Here is a 19,343-nt window from a genome sequence, read left to right on the forward strand (position 1 = left end):
CCGCGCGGCCCCGCCCAGAGCCGCGCCGGTCACGGCCTGCCTGGGGTGGCCGGAGCCGCGCAAACTCCGCGCGCGCGCCCACCCGGCCAGGCGCTCACCTCGGCGGCGCGCACAGCGCGGGCTCGGCGCCTCCCCGGCGCCGCGCAGAGACTCCGGGATCTTCTGGAAATGAACGCAAGGAGATTTGCGGGGGGGGGGGCGGAGGGGCGGCTCTCAGCTCCTGGGGGCACGCATTGAGACCCTCCTCCACCCGACCTGCGGCCCGGTCTTACCTGCACCAAGCGCTCGGGAAAGAGACCACAACGACCCCCCAGCTCTCCGCGCAGCCAGCCCCGTGAGGGCCCCTCGCACACCTGCCGGACCACGCACCCGGGCGCCAGACTCAGCTCACCCTCCTTCTGCGCGCGGTACCCGGCCAGGACCAGCACCTCTGCGGGCGGAGGACGGGACGGGGGCGCAGCTCAGAAGGGACCGGTCCGGGCACACTGGCTTAGGCGCGAGTCCCTGGCTCCGCGTAAAGGACAGCGGGAGAGCGGGGTGGTGGTGTAGGCTTCTGTTGCCTTTTCCGTCACCCCAAACCCTCTGCACATACCCATAGCTTCCGGGTCTCGCTCCAGAGCCGGTCTGGGAGTATAGTGCTGTCCCGCAGGCAGCCGAGTACTGGGCCCGGGTAGGGTGGGACGAGCTGCGAGGTTGTGAAGCAAAGGAGGCGGAGACGCTAGCGGATAGGTCGGCCCCAGGTGCTGGGAGTGGGTGTGGGAGAGGGGGTGGCCCGGCTCAGCAGGTTTGGCCCCCAATCCTGGGATGAAGACTCCAGGGTCTCTGGCCAGTGCTGGGGCCACAGCTCCCCCACATGCTCTTCCTGGCCTAGTCACTTAAATTCCAGTCTAGCCGCCTCTCCTTCTCGCAGCCTTAGGCCCTGAGGTTCCCACCCATCGTTGGCACAAAGCCTTTCCTGGTCTATCTTCTCCCCGCTGGCAAGCTTGGAGCTACGGGAGAAGAGGTGGGAGAGGCGCATACCAGGGTGGGGCCCCCAGCAGGCAGTGACTGCTCTGGGGCAGGCCCTGGGTGGAGGGGGCGGCTGCTCTTGGGCGCACACAGCTACTGCTGTGCTCTGCTTTTCCTGCAAGGCACCATCTCCCTATAACCCCACCCCAGGTCACAGGAGGAGTGCAGAGACCCCTGCTTCCGGTCACAGGGCTGTTTGGTTTCATAAAACACATCCAGATTCTCCTTGGGAAAGGGCAAGAAAAAAGGAACTTTAGGAGCTTCCAAGGCTCCTGCTCACAGCCAAGGCCAGAGCCGGCAAGACCTTAAGTTTAGGGCCCATCTGGTGCCAGCCCCACCCTGGCTGGGCTCTCTGGTAATCTTTCTGCTCAGTGGTGAACACAGAAAGCTGAGCCTGTTATCCACGACACTTGACCTCTGCCCCACCACTTTGGAAGCCAAAGTCCTTGCCCATAAAACCACAGTGAAAGCATCTGGTTCTCTTAGGGTGTCCAGGGTACAGGATGAAGTAAAACCATCAGGGTGGCAATGAGTTATTAGCCAGCAAAGGGTGGCCCAGTCTCCTCCCAAACAATTGAGCATGGCACTGATGAGGATGGGACTAAGCAACAGCCTCGGTGACAGCCGAGAGACAGTTTTGTCTTTCAGGTTTCTTGAAGCTGCTACAGTACATACCTCCCCCCCAAACACACACACACACACACACACGCACGCACACACAACTAAGGGTGACAATGACCAGAGTCCATTTACATCTGCCTTCTTCATTTATTTTTTTATTTGCAGGAGGAGTTGAAACAAATTTTAAGGGTGTTTTCATTTTTTTCCCCCTAAACATGAATCATTCAAGTAAAACCAACTTAACTATAGAAATGTAGCAAAGTAAGGGGAAAGAAGCACAACAACCCAAGAGGCAAAGGTTGGGGGGGGGGGAGAAGAGGTGGGTGCAGTCCGCATATAACATATGCATAAATGCCATATGATTCACCTGCTCAGGACCGCCTCCCCAGAAGGCAAGCACAAGGACCCATTTTAAGAGGATGTTTTCCCCCCAAACATCCAAGAATGTTTCAACTTAAAGCTTAAGGTTAAAAAAAAAAAACGAAAAGAAAAAACAAACCCCCACAAACCACCCAGCCATAACCACCTTCCTTAATCGACCATAGGAGTTTCTTTTCATTTTATAAAAAGATTAATAAAAAATATTGAAAAAATTATTTTCTCATCTTATATTTGTAAAGATAATAGAATTCAGAAGTTTCTTAGAAAACAGACCAGAAACTGCCATCCAGTTTCCACCCCTGTTGCTGAGAGGATCAGCAGGACTACAAAGTTTGGGATACTGGAGCTGCTGGTGGAGAATGGGATGCCCAGCCCAGAAGAAATCAGAAAGTATTGGGGTGGGGGGGCATGTGGGGTGTGGTCAGCAGCCACGGGATACATGGCTGTGCAGAAAAGGGGAACACAAGGTGGTCAGAAAGGCCTTGAACTCCTCCTCGACATACAAAACCGATTTTTACAAAGATCCAAGCAGTTTGGTCCCAAACTGAGGTGAACACTTCAATGTTTATTCACATGCTTTGTTTTCTCTTTGAAGAATCAAAGTTACCCAAATTAAATCTTTCTGCTATTATTACTACATATGCCTAAAAAAAAAAAAAAAAGGAAGAAGGGCTTTTAAAATCAGGATAAGGGAGAAGAGATTGAAAATCATCAAATTAGTCCTCTTAGCTCCAAATGAAAGTAAGAACAAAACTGTTGGTTTCTAATAGGGAACAAAGCAAAATCCAAGTATCGCTCTCCCCTCCCTACCCCAGCCCCCACCCCACACACCAACAACAAATGAGAAACACAGCTAAAGCCCAATGTGTTGTGTTCTGCTCAAGAGCCGGGCCTGACCCCAGGCTCCTCGGCCGGCCGCCTCTGTCCAGTGGGACGCAGCGCCAGGGATGCTTTCGGCTGTAGTAGGATTCTGTGCGGCTGGCTGGTGGGGGGTAGGGGTGGGATTTTTGCAATCTTGAGGCTCCTCTGTTTTGCTCCTCACCAGCCATCTTCCCAGCGCCCTCTCTCCCCTGGGCAGGGACTCCCATCAGAGTGGCCCCTACTCAGTTGTGGGCTGTAAATTGTCCTTCTCTTCTCGGTTCTCTGTCCCACTCTCGTCGTCTTCAATCTCCCCTTCCTCCCCACTAAACTTGTCGTGGGCCCATTTGGGGCTGGTGCTGGACTTCCGGAACATGAACCGGCCTCGACCCCGGGGGAAGGCTCCTCGGCCCCGGCCCCGGCTCACCCACTTCTCACTGCCTTCACCTTCACGGTCATCATGCTGAGAGAAAAGAAAACTGCCATCAATCCCAGAGTGAACAAGAGTAGCCAAAGCCCTCTTTTCATCCAAATGTGACTTTCTCAAACCAGCCTTTTGCCCCACCCCACCTTCTGTTCCTTTTCGGTCCTCCTCCCAATCCCCCCTACTCCAAAAATGCTACTGATTCAGATCCAAGAGAATATTCCATTAGGTGCCTTAGGAATTCTGAGGCAGTAGCCTGGGCATTACAATGATGATGAAACCTTCACTGAGCCCTGAAAGACCTTCACCTGCATTATCTCATTTAATCCTGACATCTACCCTCTATCATCATCTTCACCCTCCACTCTGCATCCCAATCCTGCTCTGATGATCACACGAGAGAGAAGGGCTCCAATGAGAGACTGAGTGAGAATGCACTTTGAAAACTAGAAGTTGTTGTTACCTCATCAGCACCATGGCTTCAAAAACTCTAAACCATCCCAAGTAGGACCTCAGGCTCTGGGGATCAACTCAGCGAGAGGGCCAGCTGCTTCCTGCCAGGGCTGCTCGTTCAACAGCCTAAACGCAGGAGGCCAACAATGCTCCGAACTTCAGGTGGCAGATGGGGACAGGGAGAAGGACTCAGATGGCCTTTACCTTCCCCCCGTAGCAGTGCCACTCCAGCACCTATCCTGGGCCCTGCCAACTTTTCCCTAAGATGCAGGTGCAAGGGCCCCCTAGGAAGGCTCAGAGCAGCTCCCAGCTGCCCCAGAAAAGCGAAGGTGGCTGTGCAGTCGTCTACAAAACCCGAGTCCCAGCCGTGCAGCTCACGGTACAGACCCGTGCCAGCCCTTCTCGGGGGTGATGGAGTCTCAGTTTCAAGTTTACCTTGGTTACAACACCCAGAGTCCCATCTGCTTGGACCTGAGGAGCCCCAAAGTGAGGGAGGGAGACCCAGAAAGTGCCTGCTACCTAGGAGTGACCAACAGCTCAGACGAGAGAAGCCCCAGTGACATTTCATTCTGGAGACAGAGCCCCTCCCTCAAAGAGATCCTCAGCTGTCTTTTCTATCTTGCACTAGGGAGTGACAGAGTGAACTGTGGGCTCAGGGGAGGGCCATGACTCCATCCCTGGATGAAGGCTGGACGGCGGCCAAGGGGGGATTAGCAATCAGACAAGCTCACAGACTCAAAAGGCCAGAGCAACCTTTCTCGCGCATCCTGGATTCATACAGCTCTGCGGCCAGGATACTGCCTCGCAGGAGAACACTCCTCTGGCCAGCACCACGCGGACCCACAAGTACACAGCCCCCCAGCACAGTCCGCCTGCACACACGTTTAATCACAGCTCGAGACAGACCAATGAAGCGTCGGTATCAGCCACGCTGTGTGCCAGAGGCGCTCTGGCCCTTCCTGGTTATCCCAGACACATACCAGGTAATACTTCTTGCTTTTGGGCGTGTACTCGGGGTCCCACTCCTCCTCCCGGTTTCTCTTTTGAAAATCGTTGTTGCTGTTGTTGTTGTTGTTACCAGAGTAGGAGCCTCTGCCCCAGCCTCTCCCTCTGGCTCGAAATTGCTGTGGCATAAATGGGGAAAAGGAACAAAGGACTGAGTCAGGAGTGGAGAAAAACCACTCCCTGCCTTCGGCTCAAATACTTCTCTGGCTCAGAACAGACAGCGGTCCTCAGTCAATCTGCTGGTCACCTGGGTTCTAGCCGTTCCCTCTCCGCTCCGGTCTGCAGCCCAGGCAGAGGGCCACAGGGCACAGGGCCCTCCCTACAGACGCAGCAGCCGTCAAGCCAAGGGGGGAAATTCGGAGGTCAGAAGCCCGAGAGGCTTTCTAGGTAAGTGATTATGAACAGAAAAATAACTAAAACCAGAAAGCTTGGGGAAGAGGGGTACAGATTCTGGGATGTAGAGCCTGGATTCCTTGCAGCAAGGGCAACAAAACTAGTAATCTGGTAATCACATAACTAGAGTTGGGAGGAGCAGGGAGAGGGGGCAGGATCTTACGAAGGTCCCTCGAGCTCTGCCGCCTCTTTCACTTGGACCCACGAAGTCTTTGGTCCCTAGTCTTGACTTGTCAAAGCCCGTGGTGCTCTCTTCCCTCTCCTCCGTCTCTTCAGTGTACTCTTCCGCTTTATAGGAGTGGGATGACTGGGAGGAAGAGGAGGAGGACCTGGACCGGTCTCGTGCTCTCCGGTGCTTCCTATGAAAACAGAAAAGCCAGGGATTTAAATCACTCAGCCCGAGCGGACAGCCCTTGGCTGGGACCTCACTGGTAAGGTGCACAGGACAATCAGGAACGTATCTGTGGTAAGAAGACACTGAAGACGAGTAACCTCAAAACTCGCCCCCACCTTACCCACCCAGGGTACCCAGAGAGCTTCCTCTCAATTCTGTGAATCATGTTCAGTGACACATCTATGTCTTAGCCTGTGATAAACATGGGACATGCATAGCAAGAGGAAGAGAACATGGCCCCGTAAAATACACATGCACGAACTACAAAGGCAGAAGGAAGCGAACACTGTATTGGGAGCCATGATGTACTGGGTACTGGGACAGAGGCTTTATATAATACCATTTGTTTTATGCTTTACGTTACTTTTATTTCTCACAGGAAGAACATGATCTGCCTAATGAGCCTGTTCTAAAGACTGAACCAACAACATGCTTAAACACTTTACAGTGACAGAGCAAGCATGCAGTAAATAGCAACCCTGATTATTCAGTAGTATTTCCCCATTTTATAGACAGAGGAGATTCAGGGTGACAGAGCTGGGAAGAACCTGGGTTCAAACCTAGCTCTAATTATACCACTACTCCACATAGCACCTCTCACTGAGCTCAAACAGGGTGAGTTATTAAGCACAGGATCTAGCAAAACTCTTCCCAGAGTGATTTCCCGCCCTTCCCTTCATCTGAGAGAAATTACAGACTAGAGCAAATGAGCTTACTACAATGAGTCACTGTCTATCTACCAGATGTGGGTGCTGGCCCAGCCATGTGCGAATGGAGCTTACTGGCGGCCTGTAAGGTGGTAGAAAGGCCAGGCTCCCAGGAGTAGAGGACGACTTACGGGGAGAAGCCGGCCAAGTGCCAGGAACCTCTCGCTGTCCGCCTCCATTATGCAAAGTATCCTGCCCCCTCTCCCACCACATTCCCTGACATTTAAGAAGCTCAAGAACTTAAATATTTAAATCCTAGCGGCTCTTTCTAGCATTTACTCCATAAACAGTAAAAGTCTAAGTTACTGTCACAGGATTTTTATAACTCAGATGTGTAACTCTTGACTCCTTTAAGTCAGTGCGCTATTTCAAAAGGTTTTAAAAAATAAGGCCCCAGATTTGAGTCCCAGCACCACCTTTTATTACTTGTGTGACCTTGGGTGAGCTGTCCTTCAGTCCTATGAGAAACAGTTCTTGTGAACTGAGGTGTGATGTAGAATGAGAACAACCGTCTTGCTTCTTGCCCCAGTCACAGAATACTAGGATTTCAAAGGTCACACAGCAAGACAGAGCAAGAGGGAGGTGCTCCAGGGAAAGCAATCAGGATCCCAACCCAAACCCAACCCTGAAACGTTTGAGGGGCTCTACGTCCTCTCCACCAGGAGCAGCATCAAGGACTGCTGAACCACCACTTCCACTCTCTGCTGAGGATGATCAGGTCCCTTACCAACAGGCAGCCCTGGAAGCTGCCAGGGCTCCCCAGGCATAAGTAACAAGGTGGAGCGGGAGACAAAGTAGAACACAGCATCTGGGTTTTGATGTCAGCTGACAATTGTGTCATCTTAGACAAATCATTATGAGCTTAGCTTATCTTTCAAAATGGGTACCACACCAAGTGTCCAACTTATCTCAAAGGACTGTTGTTATCAGAAAATGGATATGAAAATGCTTGCCGGCTAAAGTTCACAAACAGCAAAAGTGGTATTGCTTCATATGGGAAAGTGTAGGACTTCAACTCTTCTATGTTTAATGAGACATGATTGAAAAGTCATGGGACTTTCACAGATGTAAATAGAAACGACAGGACCTTGGCATGAATGCTGCCCTATGAAGTTCAACAATGCTACCTTTGTTTAAAGAATATTTGGAACACCTCACTTGGAAGTGTCTGCATAACTAGTTCTTAAAAGGCATTTAAGATCAACAATCTTGTCCTATCTAGTTTCACTCTTATTTCTTTGACAAAACAATGTCATTAACCAGCCAACAACTTTGAGCCATTTCTAAAACATAACCTCCCCGTGAAGATTTGTGATGAAAAAGAACATATCAAAGAAAATGTCTAACACAACCCAAAAGGAATTCCCAAGTGATTTTCCACTCTGTCCCTAAAGCCAAATTAAATGCCCGTCTCCCAGGAGGCCTTCTTTGGACAAGGATCACACCTACTTTGATGCAGAAGTTCTGTTTTCAGCCAGGGACCTTACTTGACAGTTACATGGTATAAAAGAAGAAACTGCTATCATTCCTAACCCGGAACTTCTCTGGCCTAGAAGATCTGCTATACAGCCCAGAAGGAGCAGACAAGACACCCCACTCAAGAGTCTGAAGGAGGTAACAGGGGCTTACGTACTTCTGCTTCTTTGATCCTTTATGAGTTTTCTCTGTTTTCTCAGCTGATCTTTCCCTCGAGTGGCTTGAGTCTCTGGAATCCACTGATTCTCTTGATTTACCTCGTTTAAGATCTCTCTCCTTATGTTTTTTACGACGTTCAATATCAAGGCGGAGATCAACAGGATCATCTTTGTATTTTCCCTCAGCCTGCAAAAAGAGAAATCAAAATTAAGGTTTTTGGGATTCGGGGCTGTCAACTCAACCACCCCACAAACTGTGGTTTCTACTCCAATGGAGTGGTGCAGAGGAAGCACTGGGAGTGTGAGGCACCTCACCCAAGCTTGGAGGGATACAGGATGTCCCACAGAAGTCCCTTCCTGAGGGTCCCTCACAGAACCCAAACCAGTTCTCTAAAATGACGACTGCCTTCTGAAAATGCTAGACACTGATCTCCTTGTTTGTTTCCTCTGTGGCCCAGTAATAACTCTGGCTAGCCTACACACTGAGTAGGCCAAAATCAGCATTAGAAGGTGTCCGGTTAGGCTGGCTCAGGCCTAGTCACCACCAAGCGTGGAAACGTTGGTGTCATGTCATCCTTTCCTACCTACACTGTGGCAGCCACCATGGGTTTTATCCTCTCCTTGGAATGAGCTCTGAGTGCGGAACCCAACAACAGGACTGTGGGACACCAGCAGCCTTCCAAAACGCTTAGTTACAGTGAGCAATTGTTTTAGAGAAGGAATATCAAAAACCACAATGGAGAATTCACAAAGTGGCAATACCAGGTCAAAATTTATTTTAAAAAGGGTAAAAGCAGCAGCAAAAAAGGAAAGCAAACTCTTTTTTTGCTGACTTCCTTATTAAGTCGAACCCCTCAGGGCATATGTGTGGCAGACAGAGCAGCGGCGCTGTGTGCCCCAAACCAGGGCAAGGGCTTTCGACAGCTCTGGGGACACTCAGAGCACAGAGGGCCAGGTGGATTCAGGGACATTAAGCACTAGGACTTGCCTCATGGGAAGTAAAACCTCTCTAAAAGAGGAAGGAATGGGCAGTTCACTCCATATTAACATCTCATACAAACTACTAAACTTTTTGTTGAAATAAAGTTTAAGGAGATTTTTATCCTGTTCATTTTTGAGAGGGAATGGGGTCTCTGTACCCTCCAAAGACCCAAAAAGGCAGATGCTGCTCCCTGAGGCCGTGCACCCACAGCACCTCTATGGAGTGGGCCTGAGAGGCCTAAAGGGCGCGCGCTCGTCTGCTGTCTCAAAGCCTTTCACAGGGTCAGTGCCAAGCTGGTGGGTACGTGGAGAAAAACAAAAGGGGGCTGGGAGAGGAGAGAGACTGTACAGAGGGCCTCTCGTCACATTTGACTATTGAGACAAGTTCGTTCGGAAGAACTGAAGATGAGTATCTTTTGAAAAGGTTTCAGCAGCACTGGAAGAGCCATCTTTAATTTTAAATTTCAACTGTATATGTGAATGAAGGTCCATAAATACTAAGAGACTTAAAAAAAACCCAAATGTATTATTTCATAGTAAAAGACTGCATACAAGCTTTAACCTCTTCATAACTCTGTTTGCGTGCACATCATTGCAAATGTAGCTGGGCTATCAAAATAATGTTTAGCTTTAAAGTAACAGTAACTGACAGATGATAAATATGGTACAATGTTAGAAAAAAAACTGGACTAGCTGTTTAAAACAGTCTACCATGTTAAGATATGAATATTTCACTCTCCTCTGACATGCATGTCTTTTTGAAATCATGGTTGGAAATAGTGCATGTAATATAGTTGATTTGATAATACTTACAAGCAGAAAAATATCACAAAAAGTTTCTTCTCTCATCATGGGCACTTGTTCCAAAACTCCTCTCTTTTTTTTCTCAAGCTCACCTCAATAGACTTTGGGGTCATTTACCATATTCTAACCACTTCACAAAGGTTGTTGATACATTTAATAAAAATTAACCCTTTGTAGTTCATTTTTAGAATTATGCCCATCCTTAAAAGAAAAACACAAACTTAAGTAGAGAGTAATTTAAACAAACACATTTCTGTCAAGTTCATGCCCAACGCACTCATTTTGTTGGAATTACGATCAAAGCAACAGTTCACCTTGTAGCCAGGTTCCCGTGGACTTTTCATTTCATCATGAGCCAAACCATGTTTTCTGAATGTACTGGGAGAAATGTCTATCCTCCTAAAAATTGAAAACAGAAAAATTGTTTAATATCCCCATAATGTGAATATACTATTGGTAATATTTTAGTTCCTCAGCTAAGTAATAGAATCCTTTTAATTATGTTTCTTAACTTACATATATATGTTACTTACATTCTTTGCCTATGTATTTATACTCTCCCATAGGTAGGTGTGTGTGTGCGCGTGCGCACACATGCACACATCCCAACCTCTCCAACTCAAACCGAACTTATTCCTTCCCAGTACTGTTACAGCCAGGAAGGAAGATTCACCTACACCCACGCCTATAACCTCAAGTTCACATCAAGACGATCCATGCCCTGCTAACCTCAAAGAGCAGTTCTCGTCTTAGGAATAAGAATATAATAGCCCATTATTTACCTATGACATTAGGTCTAGGTGAGAAAACCACCTGGCATATGCATACATCCCAAAGACCCCAGACCCAAGACTGTTGGAGAAACATGGTTCTCTTCCCTGCTGCAACAGAGCTGACTAGTAAGAAATTAAAGCTGCACTCAAGTTTCTTTCTAGACAAAGCCCCTATTTACTGAATATGCTCCCACAACCAAATGTGACAGTCTTTAAACCTGCTGGGCTTTTAAACCCTTTGACATAATCGTACAAGCTCTGCCACCCACTGGAAATTCTTCCAGAAGAAGAACTGCTCCATGGAACACATGCGTTCCCTCTATCAGTTTTGCGTTCCATATATCAGTTTTGGAAAAAAACTTAACATTTACTCCACCTGTGGCAAGTTCACAGTGGTCTCAGGTTACCATTTGCCAGCTCCCAGGAATATAAGGATTCATCTGTATCAAAAGGCTGGTCTTCCTCAGGCCCAAAGTGAGAAACTGTAGTCATAAAGGCATGCCCTTTCCACTCAAACTACAAATGCCCACTGCTATCCTAGCGTCTGGAGAACGTTTACCCTGAACTCTGCTGCTAAGGCACCCACCTAACATTGACAAGAACAAGACGAGTTTATTATCTGATGAGCAAGCTTTTATGGCCACCTCCAGTGTAAGGCCAAAGTCCTCACCTGTGTATCTCTGGGCTTTTCTTGTTTTTAGCTGCCTCCTGCTCAGTTCCTCTCTTTAGGTATTTAGTAAAGCGCTCATGCAATGTCATTCCTGAGGACCCAAAGTGATGCTCTGTGGGAATTCAAAGAAAAACACATTATGATCCCAAAGGCAGACACAGTATTCAACTCTTCCACATGAACCTGCAGCCACAAAGATGTGACTCAAGTAGTCAAATCCATGTAACAGACACACTGAAAAGAGGAAGGAAAAACAGCTGGCTCAGACACAATCCAGTGTTGGCCACTGGATTTCCACAGTCACTCCCTTGTCTTAGGATGTGGATATGCGGAAACCTAGAGCCCACTTCTCTGTGAATCACAGCACCAACTCCCACTGGAGTTTAAGTTTTAGGCAGAATCTGTATCTGGCCCAACCCAGCTGCTGTATCACTTCTCTCTACCACTCCCCAACCTGCGCACCTGTCTGCCCAGGACATGGTAGAATAACGTGGAGAAGAAATTCATACCACAAGGTCTCTGAGAGACCTCTCTAGCGGCTTCCATCTGCTAGACAGGAAAAATGAGGTGCTGGAAAAGCCATTTTTCATACTTCTTCGAGCATTTTAAACCTTACGTGAAGGCTATTACCTATTCTCACGATCACAGGTTACTAGCATTTAGTCTTCAACTCTGTTATTAAAAAATGGAAACTCCTCCTTGGAAGGAATTTCCTTCAAGGAGTCCCTAGCTTCAAAGGCCCTTTTGATGAGATAAAGGGCCCCGAAAGGCTCCCTTATTCACCCACTCATCCTGCTTGTAGCGGAGGAAGCGAAGCACGCAGAAAGGGAGCCCGCAGCAGGCTGGGGTCTGCACTCACCTTTCACATGGTGAACAATGGTCACTATATGCTGGGCAAACAGTTCAGAGGGGCTCCGCTGAGACTGAGCTGACTGTATGTGCTGGAAAATGGAACGGAATTCCTGTTCCTTTTTGTTGCTATGGACTAGATCCCGACAAAGCTTGCGTTCCTGAGCCAATAAGCCACTGGGTCTGGAAAGGAAACACAGGGAGGCCCAGTGTAACAAGATATACAGAAAGTCAAAACATTTAAACCGTAAGAAGGCAATGCTTTTTTCAAAACCCAAGAGTTTTAAATTTATCCACAAAGTTGCTTTTTGCTTCCCACCCAAGTTCAAAGTAACCTCAATGGACCATAATGACGGATAAGGGCATCCAAAATCTCTCTCTCCCCTTTTCTCACTGGGAGTCCTTAATAGGAACAAATGGGCAGGGTGAAGTACTGACCCTCAGTGACTCTGTTTTCAGAGTCACTGCAGTTTTAACACACACAACAAATGAAAAGTATTTTAAAAGATCAACTAGGTTGGCCAGCCAGGACCACTCAGTGAAGTGGGAGGTGGCTGGAATGCTGCTCAGGTGGACTTCCCACTAGCAGTGCGGTTTTTACCCCAGGTACAAAACACAGCCTGGGCCTCCCCACTCTCCTCAAGTTTGGCCACGCACCCCTCCCCCCAGCCCCAACTTTTAAAATTGCTACATTAGTTGATGGAGGTCTATAATAATAGACTTTGGTAACCTAGCTAAGAATGGAAAAGTGGATTCTGGATGGCTCCACAGGCAAAATCATCTTAAGCACATTTAAGGGAAAAGATGGGATGATGGGGGATAGAGGGTAGGGTAATGGATAGAGGTCAAGACGAGAGGAGACCCAACACCCAGAAAACCAGTCACTGAAGACTGAAAGATGCTTTACCACCCCTGTGATACTGCCCCCAACATATAACTGCTCAGTGACACGCTCTTCTCCACTGAAAACAGGTGAAACGTATCAGCACTGAAACTTGGACAGCAGGGGAAATACATGAGGGGCCTGTCCTGGTTCCCGAACATCCTCAGGGGGAGGGGTTAGGAGATGCCCCTCAGACCACTAAAGCCCTGAAGTTCAAGGACTACATCTCACCTTGCAAGGTCCTCATCAAAAGAGTCCATCCGGACATTGACCTGGGCCTCTCGAGTAATGGAAAAGGAAGACTTCCCTGTGGAAAAGTCTCCTTTGGCTCCTAGCTTCTCTCGGCTCTCCGAGGTCTTCCTCGGGGGAGGTGATGAGCTTTTCTCTTGGACTGCTTTGTAAGCGGTCACTCGGAAATTCTTTTCAGGCACAAACCCCCTGTGCCCACTTTCGGTTCTCTTGGGCCCTCCCCGATCCTCCTTCTTGGATCTCTCTGAGAAAGATTCCTCCTCCAGCTCCTCTGTTTTCCTCTGCTTTTCTTTCCCTGGAGGTGCATAAACCAGGCCCTCCCATTTGCCTGACTTCTCCTCCTCCTGGTTTTTGTTTGCACCTGCTAGGGCTTTTGACATAAATTTGGGTTCATCATCAAACTCCGATTCCTTCCTTCCCTTAGCTTTGTCCTTATCTTGATCATCCATGTCCTCCTTATGGAAGTCAGCCATCTTCTTCTCAAAGTCATCTCGAAGCTTATACCTTTTGGGAGACTGGCTACCCCGAAAAGACTTCTCGGTATCAGTTTTGGGAGCAAACGGATCAGATTTCATTTTTGCATCACCCAAGCCTGTGTCAGAGAAGCTCCCTTTCTCTTTCATTTTCTCTTTATCGGTATTTGTTTGTTTCTGTTCCTTATCTTTTCCATTCTCTGTCTTCTGCTCATCTAGGTACCTAGTTATAAAAACACAAGGGAGACACAAAAAGAGGCCCTTTAAGCAACCTGATCTAAAACAGTACCATCTGGTCTTGTGTTTTTGATTCTTTGAACAAACATGTCTTGTGGATTCCAGTGTTACCAAAGACTTTCTACTTGGTTACTTTCTTATAGTAATTTCTGAAAAGTAGCCTTTCACAGATCTATGAACTTGGATGCCATTTAAGCGAAAAATACCCGGTCCATGGAGTTGTGTCTTACAAGAGCAATCAAAAAGAAAACAGCAAAGGTAATTTTTAGGATACTAAAAACAAAACCTACTTACCTGTAAGTGGTCTAGGAAAAAAAAAATTAAGGTCTTATCCAACCTTCACTCAGTCATTTAAAATCTGCTTTCAGCAAAGTTAACATAGAATGTTCAACCTTGGACTGTTTTGCTTTTATACAACTCACATTTGGAAATACAAGTCTCAAAAGAGACTTCATGTTTGCTTCAAGTCACCTAGGAGATCTAAATATGAAATATACTGTGAACACAAATAAAAACAAAATACAAGTTAATTGGGGGAAGGGGGCAGAAACCATCCTACTCGTTCTTATGGAAAAGCAGAGCTCGTGCCCGAGTCTCCTAATGAGACTCCCAGTCCTGGCAAGGAACCACACTTAACTTTAAAGCAGTCACTGAAGGCTGTAAAGTTTGTACCATTAATGAAGAAAATCTAATCAAGTTATAGTGGCATTACTATGGCAAAGAAGACTCAAAGGACAGCAGGGCATCAAAGAATATGCTAATAAGAAAGGGGACATGGGGGGGAGGGTTGGAACCACCTGCCCAGTAAGTCCCTCTTGACAACCTGGTCCCAATACAACTTCCCTATTACTTACTCTGCCATCCCAATCCATCCAACCACACAAACAAAGCTTCAGGTTCCAACTCACCATGTCCCCCAGAGCAGAAAGACAGAAGCACGGTCATGTCCTCTCCTAACATGCAGCCTGGTTGGCTTCTACTGGGACATACACCCACCTTGTGATTTTAAAAAAGGGCTTCCTGGACTAAGCCTCAGGCTTTCCCATCTGCCCAGTCTCCTCAACTGGAGCGTGTGAGGATACGAGGTGTAGCTCTTCACCATGATGGGCTGATGCAGACTGATCACAGTAGATGGTGGGTCCTACAGGGTCTAACAGCTCCAATGGCCATTCATTTTGGCAAAGACCTTATTTTTTTGATAGCTGACCCACAAATCTCTACTGTTCTCTAGCTTACATTGGTAGAATCCAAGGCAAATTTTAAATGTGAAAACATCATTGCAGAGCAGTCTAAAGCAACTTTATGCTGCAATACAAATTCAGGAAGGTAGGAAAGCTAGAGTTAAATAAGCTAAAGGTTTCCTTGGGTGGTGCTTTTCAAATTTGCTAACGCAAAGTTTAGGAAACAGGGATTACCTTATTACCACCAATCAGAGCTCTGAGATCACATTACAATTAAACTGCCAGCTGGTGAGCTAAAAACACACCCAGGGAGGGGAAACAAGATACTTGCCTCTTTGTATAGGCTGCTCCTCCTGGGGTAGCAGCCTCCTCCTTCTGAGACGAGCTATACGTGGAGCCAGTGGCCGGTGGACTCTTACCCACAGGGCTCTTTTTGGATGGACTCAAGGACCCAGAGCCATGATCGAATGGACCTTGGTGTGTCCCAGCCTGGTACCCAGCACCACTCGGCAGAGTTGAGCCCATCTGGGATGTGCTGGAAAGTGGAGGGCTAGGTTTTGGCACAGGGCTAGGACGGGGTGAGCGCCGCCTCACCACCACAGACTGGAGTGGGCTTTTGAGAGCTGGGCTTCGCTCCCGGGGGCTCAACTCAGAAACTGCAGAGGCCCGTGATGCAGAACCAGCACTATATGTGCTGGCATCTGGCCATGGTTTCGAGCTGTCAGATGCTTTTGTATCTTGAGAGGTGCCTCCAGAGAACGTCTGCTCCTTGGCCTCGTCTCCTTGGTTATCCCCGGCAGCCTGAGATGGCCGGCTATCCTTGGAAGAGGACTTTTTCTCCTTTGCAGACTTGCGCTTAGATTCCACTCGGCTGTGGTTGGAGGAAGAACGAGAGGATGAGGAGCGCCTTGACCTGTCAGAGGAAGACTTATCGGAGTTTCTAGAATGGCTCCTGGATCTCGGTGAAGGGGACCTTCTCTTTGGGGACCGGGATCGGGAGCGGCCCCGACGAGGACTGTATGCCTGCCGGTAATTCTGCCAGTTGGAGCGGTAGTTTCCATAGCCACCTCGGTTATACTGGCCCCACGGATAAAAGCCTCTGTTGCGCCCACGGAAATAATAGGGCCTTCTATAGCCTCTGTTGTGACCTCGGAAATCCCGATTCTGATATACTCTTGGGTGATTTCTCTCTCTGTTATGAGCTGGAGAATACGATCTGGAACGAGACCTAGAACTGAAAAGGGGAATGGGGGAAATATTTGAATTTTTGACACAAGCCTTTTTATTTAAGAAATACCTGCCAATGAAGAGTAACAGTTTGAAATCTTGTTCTTATGTATTTTATTGTTTTGTTCTCGAAGAAACAAACTTAAACATTTAATCCCACTGCTGACCCACATTAAGTACAAATAATATAGGTAAGAATCACCTTCACAAATGACCCACTGAGATTGCTTCATTAATACTGTAGCGCATTTTAAACAGAAATGTATTTCTACAGTGACTAAAAGAACATCAAATGTTCTTAACGTAGTAACTGAACACAACCATTTTAATTAGAGTTTAACACGGGATTTTACAGGTCCCTACGTCACTGGAAGTCAGGAAGAATACAAGCTCGGGTTCACAGACTTAGGTGCAGACTATGCAGGTCCTTTGGCCCCTACACTGGTGTAACATTTTACTCCTCATCCCATTCAGCCCTCTCTGTCTGGGCAGGGCTACTTTCTTAGATTCCACTAAGACCTGGGATTGTAAATACATAGTCCCAAGCAAAGAACACTTAAACAGGAACTTGCCAAAGCTTAGAAGAATTCACTGAAATCAGGTCAGCAAAAAATATAAATATAATGGTTTTTTTCCTGCGGACCTGGAAATGGTCTCACTACTCAGGTCAAGTTTCTGTTGTTGAACTACAAGATCCTACCTGGGTGCCACAAGAGGGCACCATCTGATCATAAGACACCCAAGGACACAGGTTAACCAAAGAAAACTCCAAAATGAGCCCTCTTCCCGCATCACCACCCACATTTCTTTCAAGCCAACCTAAAGCCTAGTGTTGTGTTCTTCTTCATTCAACAGCATGGAACTCTAATTGAGCAAAGGCACGTTTCCAGAACCACGGGGATTCAACAGTGACCTTTGTAAAAATTACATGTTTATGAATGCTAGGCTTGTCAATGACAGGGAGCTTTGTTTCTAACAAAAAGCCAAAAATTGTTATCTGTTGGTATAAAAATCCACTGGGGTCCTTGGATACCTGATGTGTCTTGTCAACTAAGATACAGATCATTCACATTAACCACTACTCCTGAGTAGTTACATAGAAATATGTAAAATTATTAAAAAAGTCTTTCCAAAAATATTTTCTTCAGATATAGTAGAATAAAAACCGTTTGGTTCATCAACAGAACTTTTCATATTAGACCTAACTAGGAACAGATACATTTTGCTTGCTTGTTTTATAAGTAACTCCATTTAGCAAATGTGACAGGTCTTAACTAAACAATGGTGCTTTTAAAAAGAAACTTACATTTAATTTAATCTAAAGAAGATAAAGTAAAATTGGTCTTCCCCTCCTTACTACCCATGGGGTTCAGGTTCTTTATCTACCCCAAGAACAGTAGTGACTGGCAAAAATGCACCATATTGCTGGTTGTTAACGGTTGCTATTTAAGTACAATTAAAAAACAAAAACAAAAACTTACCTTCCAAACTTTTCATTCGAAAACAGTAACAATATAAGAAAAGAAGGAAGAGGCAGATGCAGGCTATGAAACTGAACATGACCCGATTAAATGGCTATACTTGAGGGAGGTGATGCACCACCAGCACTAAGGAGGGTTTAATTCATGTTCCCATCCTCAGAGGCTACTGCTGCTTCTGTCACCAATTACTAGTGAGGGCCCTGTGGCACACTGCATCCAAAACCCGCAGTCATTGCACAGATGCAGGAGCATGAGTCTCTGCAGATTGCAAATGAAGTTATTTACGAGAAGTCACTTAAAAGGATACAGTCTGTGAAATACAAGGAAACAATCAATTTTCTCCAATTCTGTAGAACTCAGCAGTTAAGTTAATTTAAAAGCATGGTTTCTCAAACTCTCTGGATAGTATACTTTCCTTGTAGGAGAAGGAAAACAAAAGAAAAAAAAAATCATGGAACAGATAAGCCAGAAATAAAAACTGAACATCCAGTGGCAAATTTATCTGTTTCTAAAAAACAGAGATGTCAGACTAGAATCGAGTATAAAAACATGTTTTCTGTGGAGAAATTCCTCCAAAGTAACAATCTTCTCAGTATAAGATAGCACATAAAGTGGCTCTAGACCTACCCCAGCACTATTGCCCAAGGTATTTTTCCCTCATTTGCCAAGTCAATGACCATGCCAAATAATCTGTAGAGTAAGGAGAAGAAATCTGTCTAGATAGATCTGCCCAGAATCCCAGTTATCATAGATACTTCACAGCTGGTTAGCATTTTTCACTTTGGTTTGTGTCAGTTAATGTCACTCAGTTTTGGTTGTATAGCTTCTTGTTTTTGAGCCAATTACTTAATTTCCATTTACTCGATTAAGTTTTCAAGTGTTACCTTTCAGACCCAACTGAGCTAAACTGAAATTTAAATGGCCCAAATCCAAAGACTCTGGGTGCAAGGCAGGAATTACTAAAAGTCGCTGCTCAATCCCATATCTTGATAGCAACTTCCTAAGGTAGATATAAATATACTTAGTGGGTTTCCCTCTTCTTTTTTCAGAGAGGTGAAAGGTGGGATAAATTTTACTTAAATGGACTCACACAATTGGGCAATAACCTCTATCTAGCCTACGGCTTAAACTAAAAGTTTGGTATAAAAATGCATGCCCAAAAATCAAAGAGGAGAGGGAAGGCTAGGACTCATTACCCTCAAGGTGTAATGTTATCTTTAAAAATAAAAATTAAAAAAATCTAGTGTTTCTTTTGTTTGAGGAAGAGACTCACTATATTCTACATTATCAGAATCATTAATATTTATGGACGCCAACTTTTTAATTCACCCTCTGGTCTGAAATTACTTTTCAGGCAGGTCTCTTACAGATCCATTTAAGAATTAACTTGTTCTCATCACTTCTTGGCCTTTTGGCTAAGATCAAGTGAAGAATTAACTTGTTGGGAGGGGGAAAAAAAAAAAGAATTCTACCAACCATCTCTTTAGGACATTTTAGGAATACTACAGGGCTATGGGAATAAAGAATGCAGCTTAATAACTACTTTTCCTGAGGTTTATTTTAAATTTCATAATCAGTTCATTTAACAAAAGAATTCTAAATACTCGTGTGAAATAAAGACTAGGGGGAGTCCCAAGCGGTGAGACTGAGAAATTAC

At 46.3% G+C, this 19,343-nt stretch overlaps 1 protein-coding gene across 2 annotated transcripts in view; it reads right to left on the reverse strand.

Annotated features, from left to right (window-relative positions):
• Positions 1-1,756: 1,756 nt before the first annotated feature.
• THRAP3 (thyroid hormone receptor associated protein 3) overlaps positions 1,757-19,343 on the reverse strand; it is a 75,145-nt gene continuing 57,558 nt past the window's right edge. For both annotated transcript variants that reach the window (XM_032387804.1, XM_032387813.1), the window contains 9 exons: positions 15,310-16,212; positions 13,070-13,783; positions 11,966-12,138; positions 11,107-11,218; positions 9,978-10,062; positions 7,878-8,065; positions 5,307-5,502; positions 4,726-4,869; positions 1,757-3,331 (listed from right to left, as the gene is read on the reverse strand). In XM_032387804.1, coding sequence (XP_032243695.1) covers positions 3,110-3,331; positions 4,726-4,869; positions 5,307-5,502; positions 7,878-8,065; positions 9,978-10,062; positions 11,107-11,218; positions 11,966-12,138; positions 13,070-13,783; positions 15,310-16,212 — 2,737 coding nt within the window. In that variant the 3' untranslated portion in view covers positions 1,757-3,109. The remainder of the gene's footprint in view (positions 3,332-4,725; positions 4,870-5,306; positions 5,503-7,877; positions 8,066-9,977; positions 10,063-11,106; positions 11,219-11,965; positions 12,139-13,069; positions 13,784-15,309; positions 16,213-19,343) is intronic.

This window comes from Phoca vitulina, unplaced genomic scaffold (assembly GCF_004348235.1).
Source record: "Phoca vitulina isolate PV1807 unplaced genomic scaffold, GSC_HSeal_1.0 scaffold2, whole genome shotgun sequence".
Taxonomy (NCBI): Eukaryota; Metazoa; Chordata; class Mammalia; order Carnivora; family Phocidae; genus Phoca; species Phoca vitulina.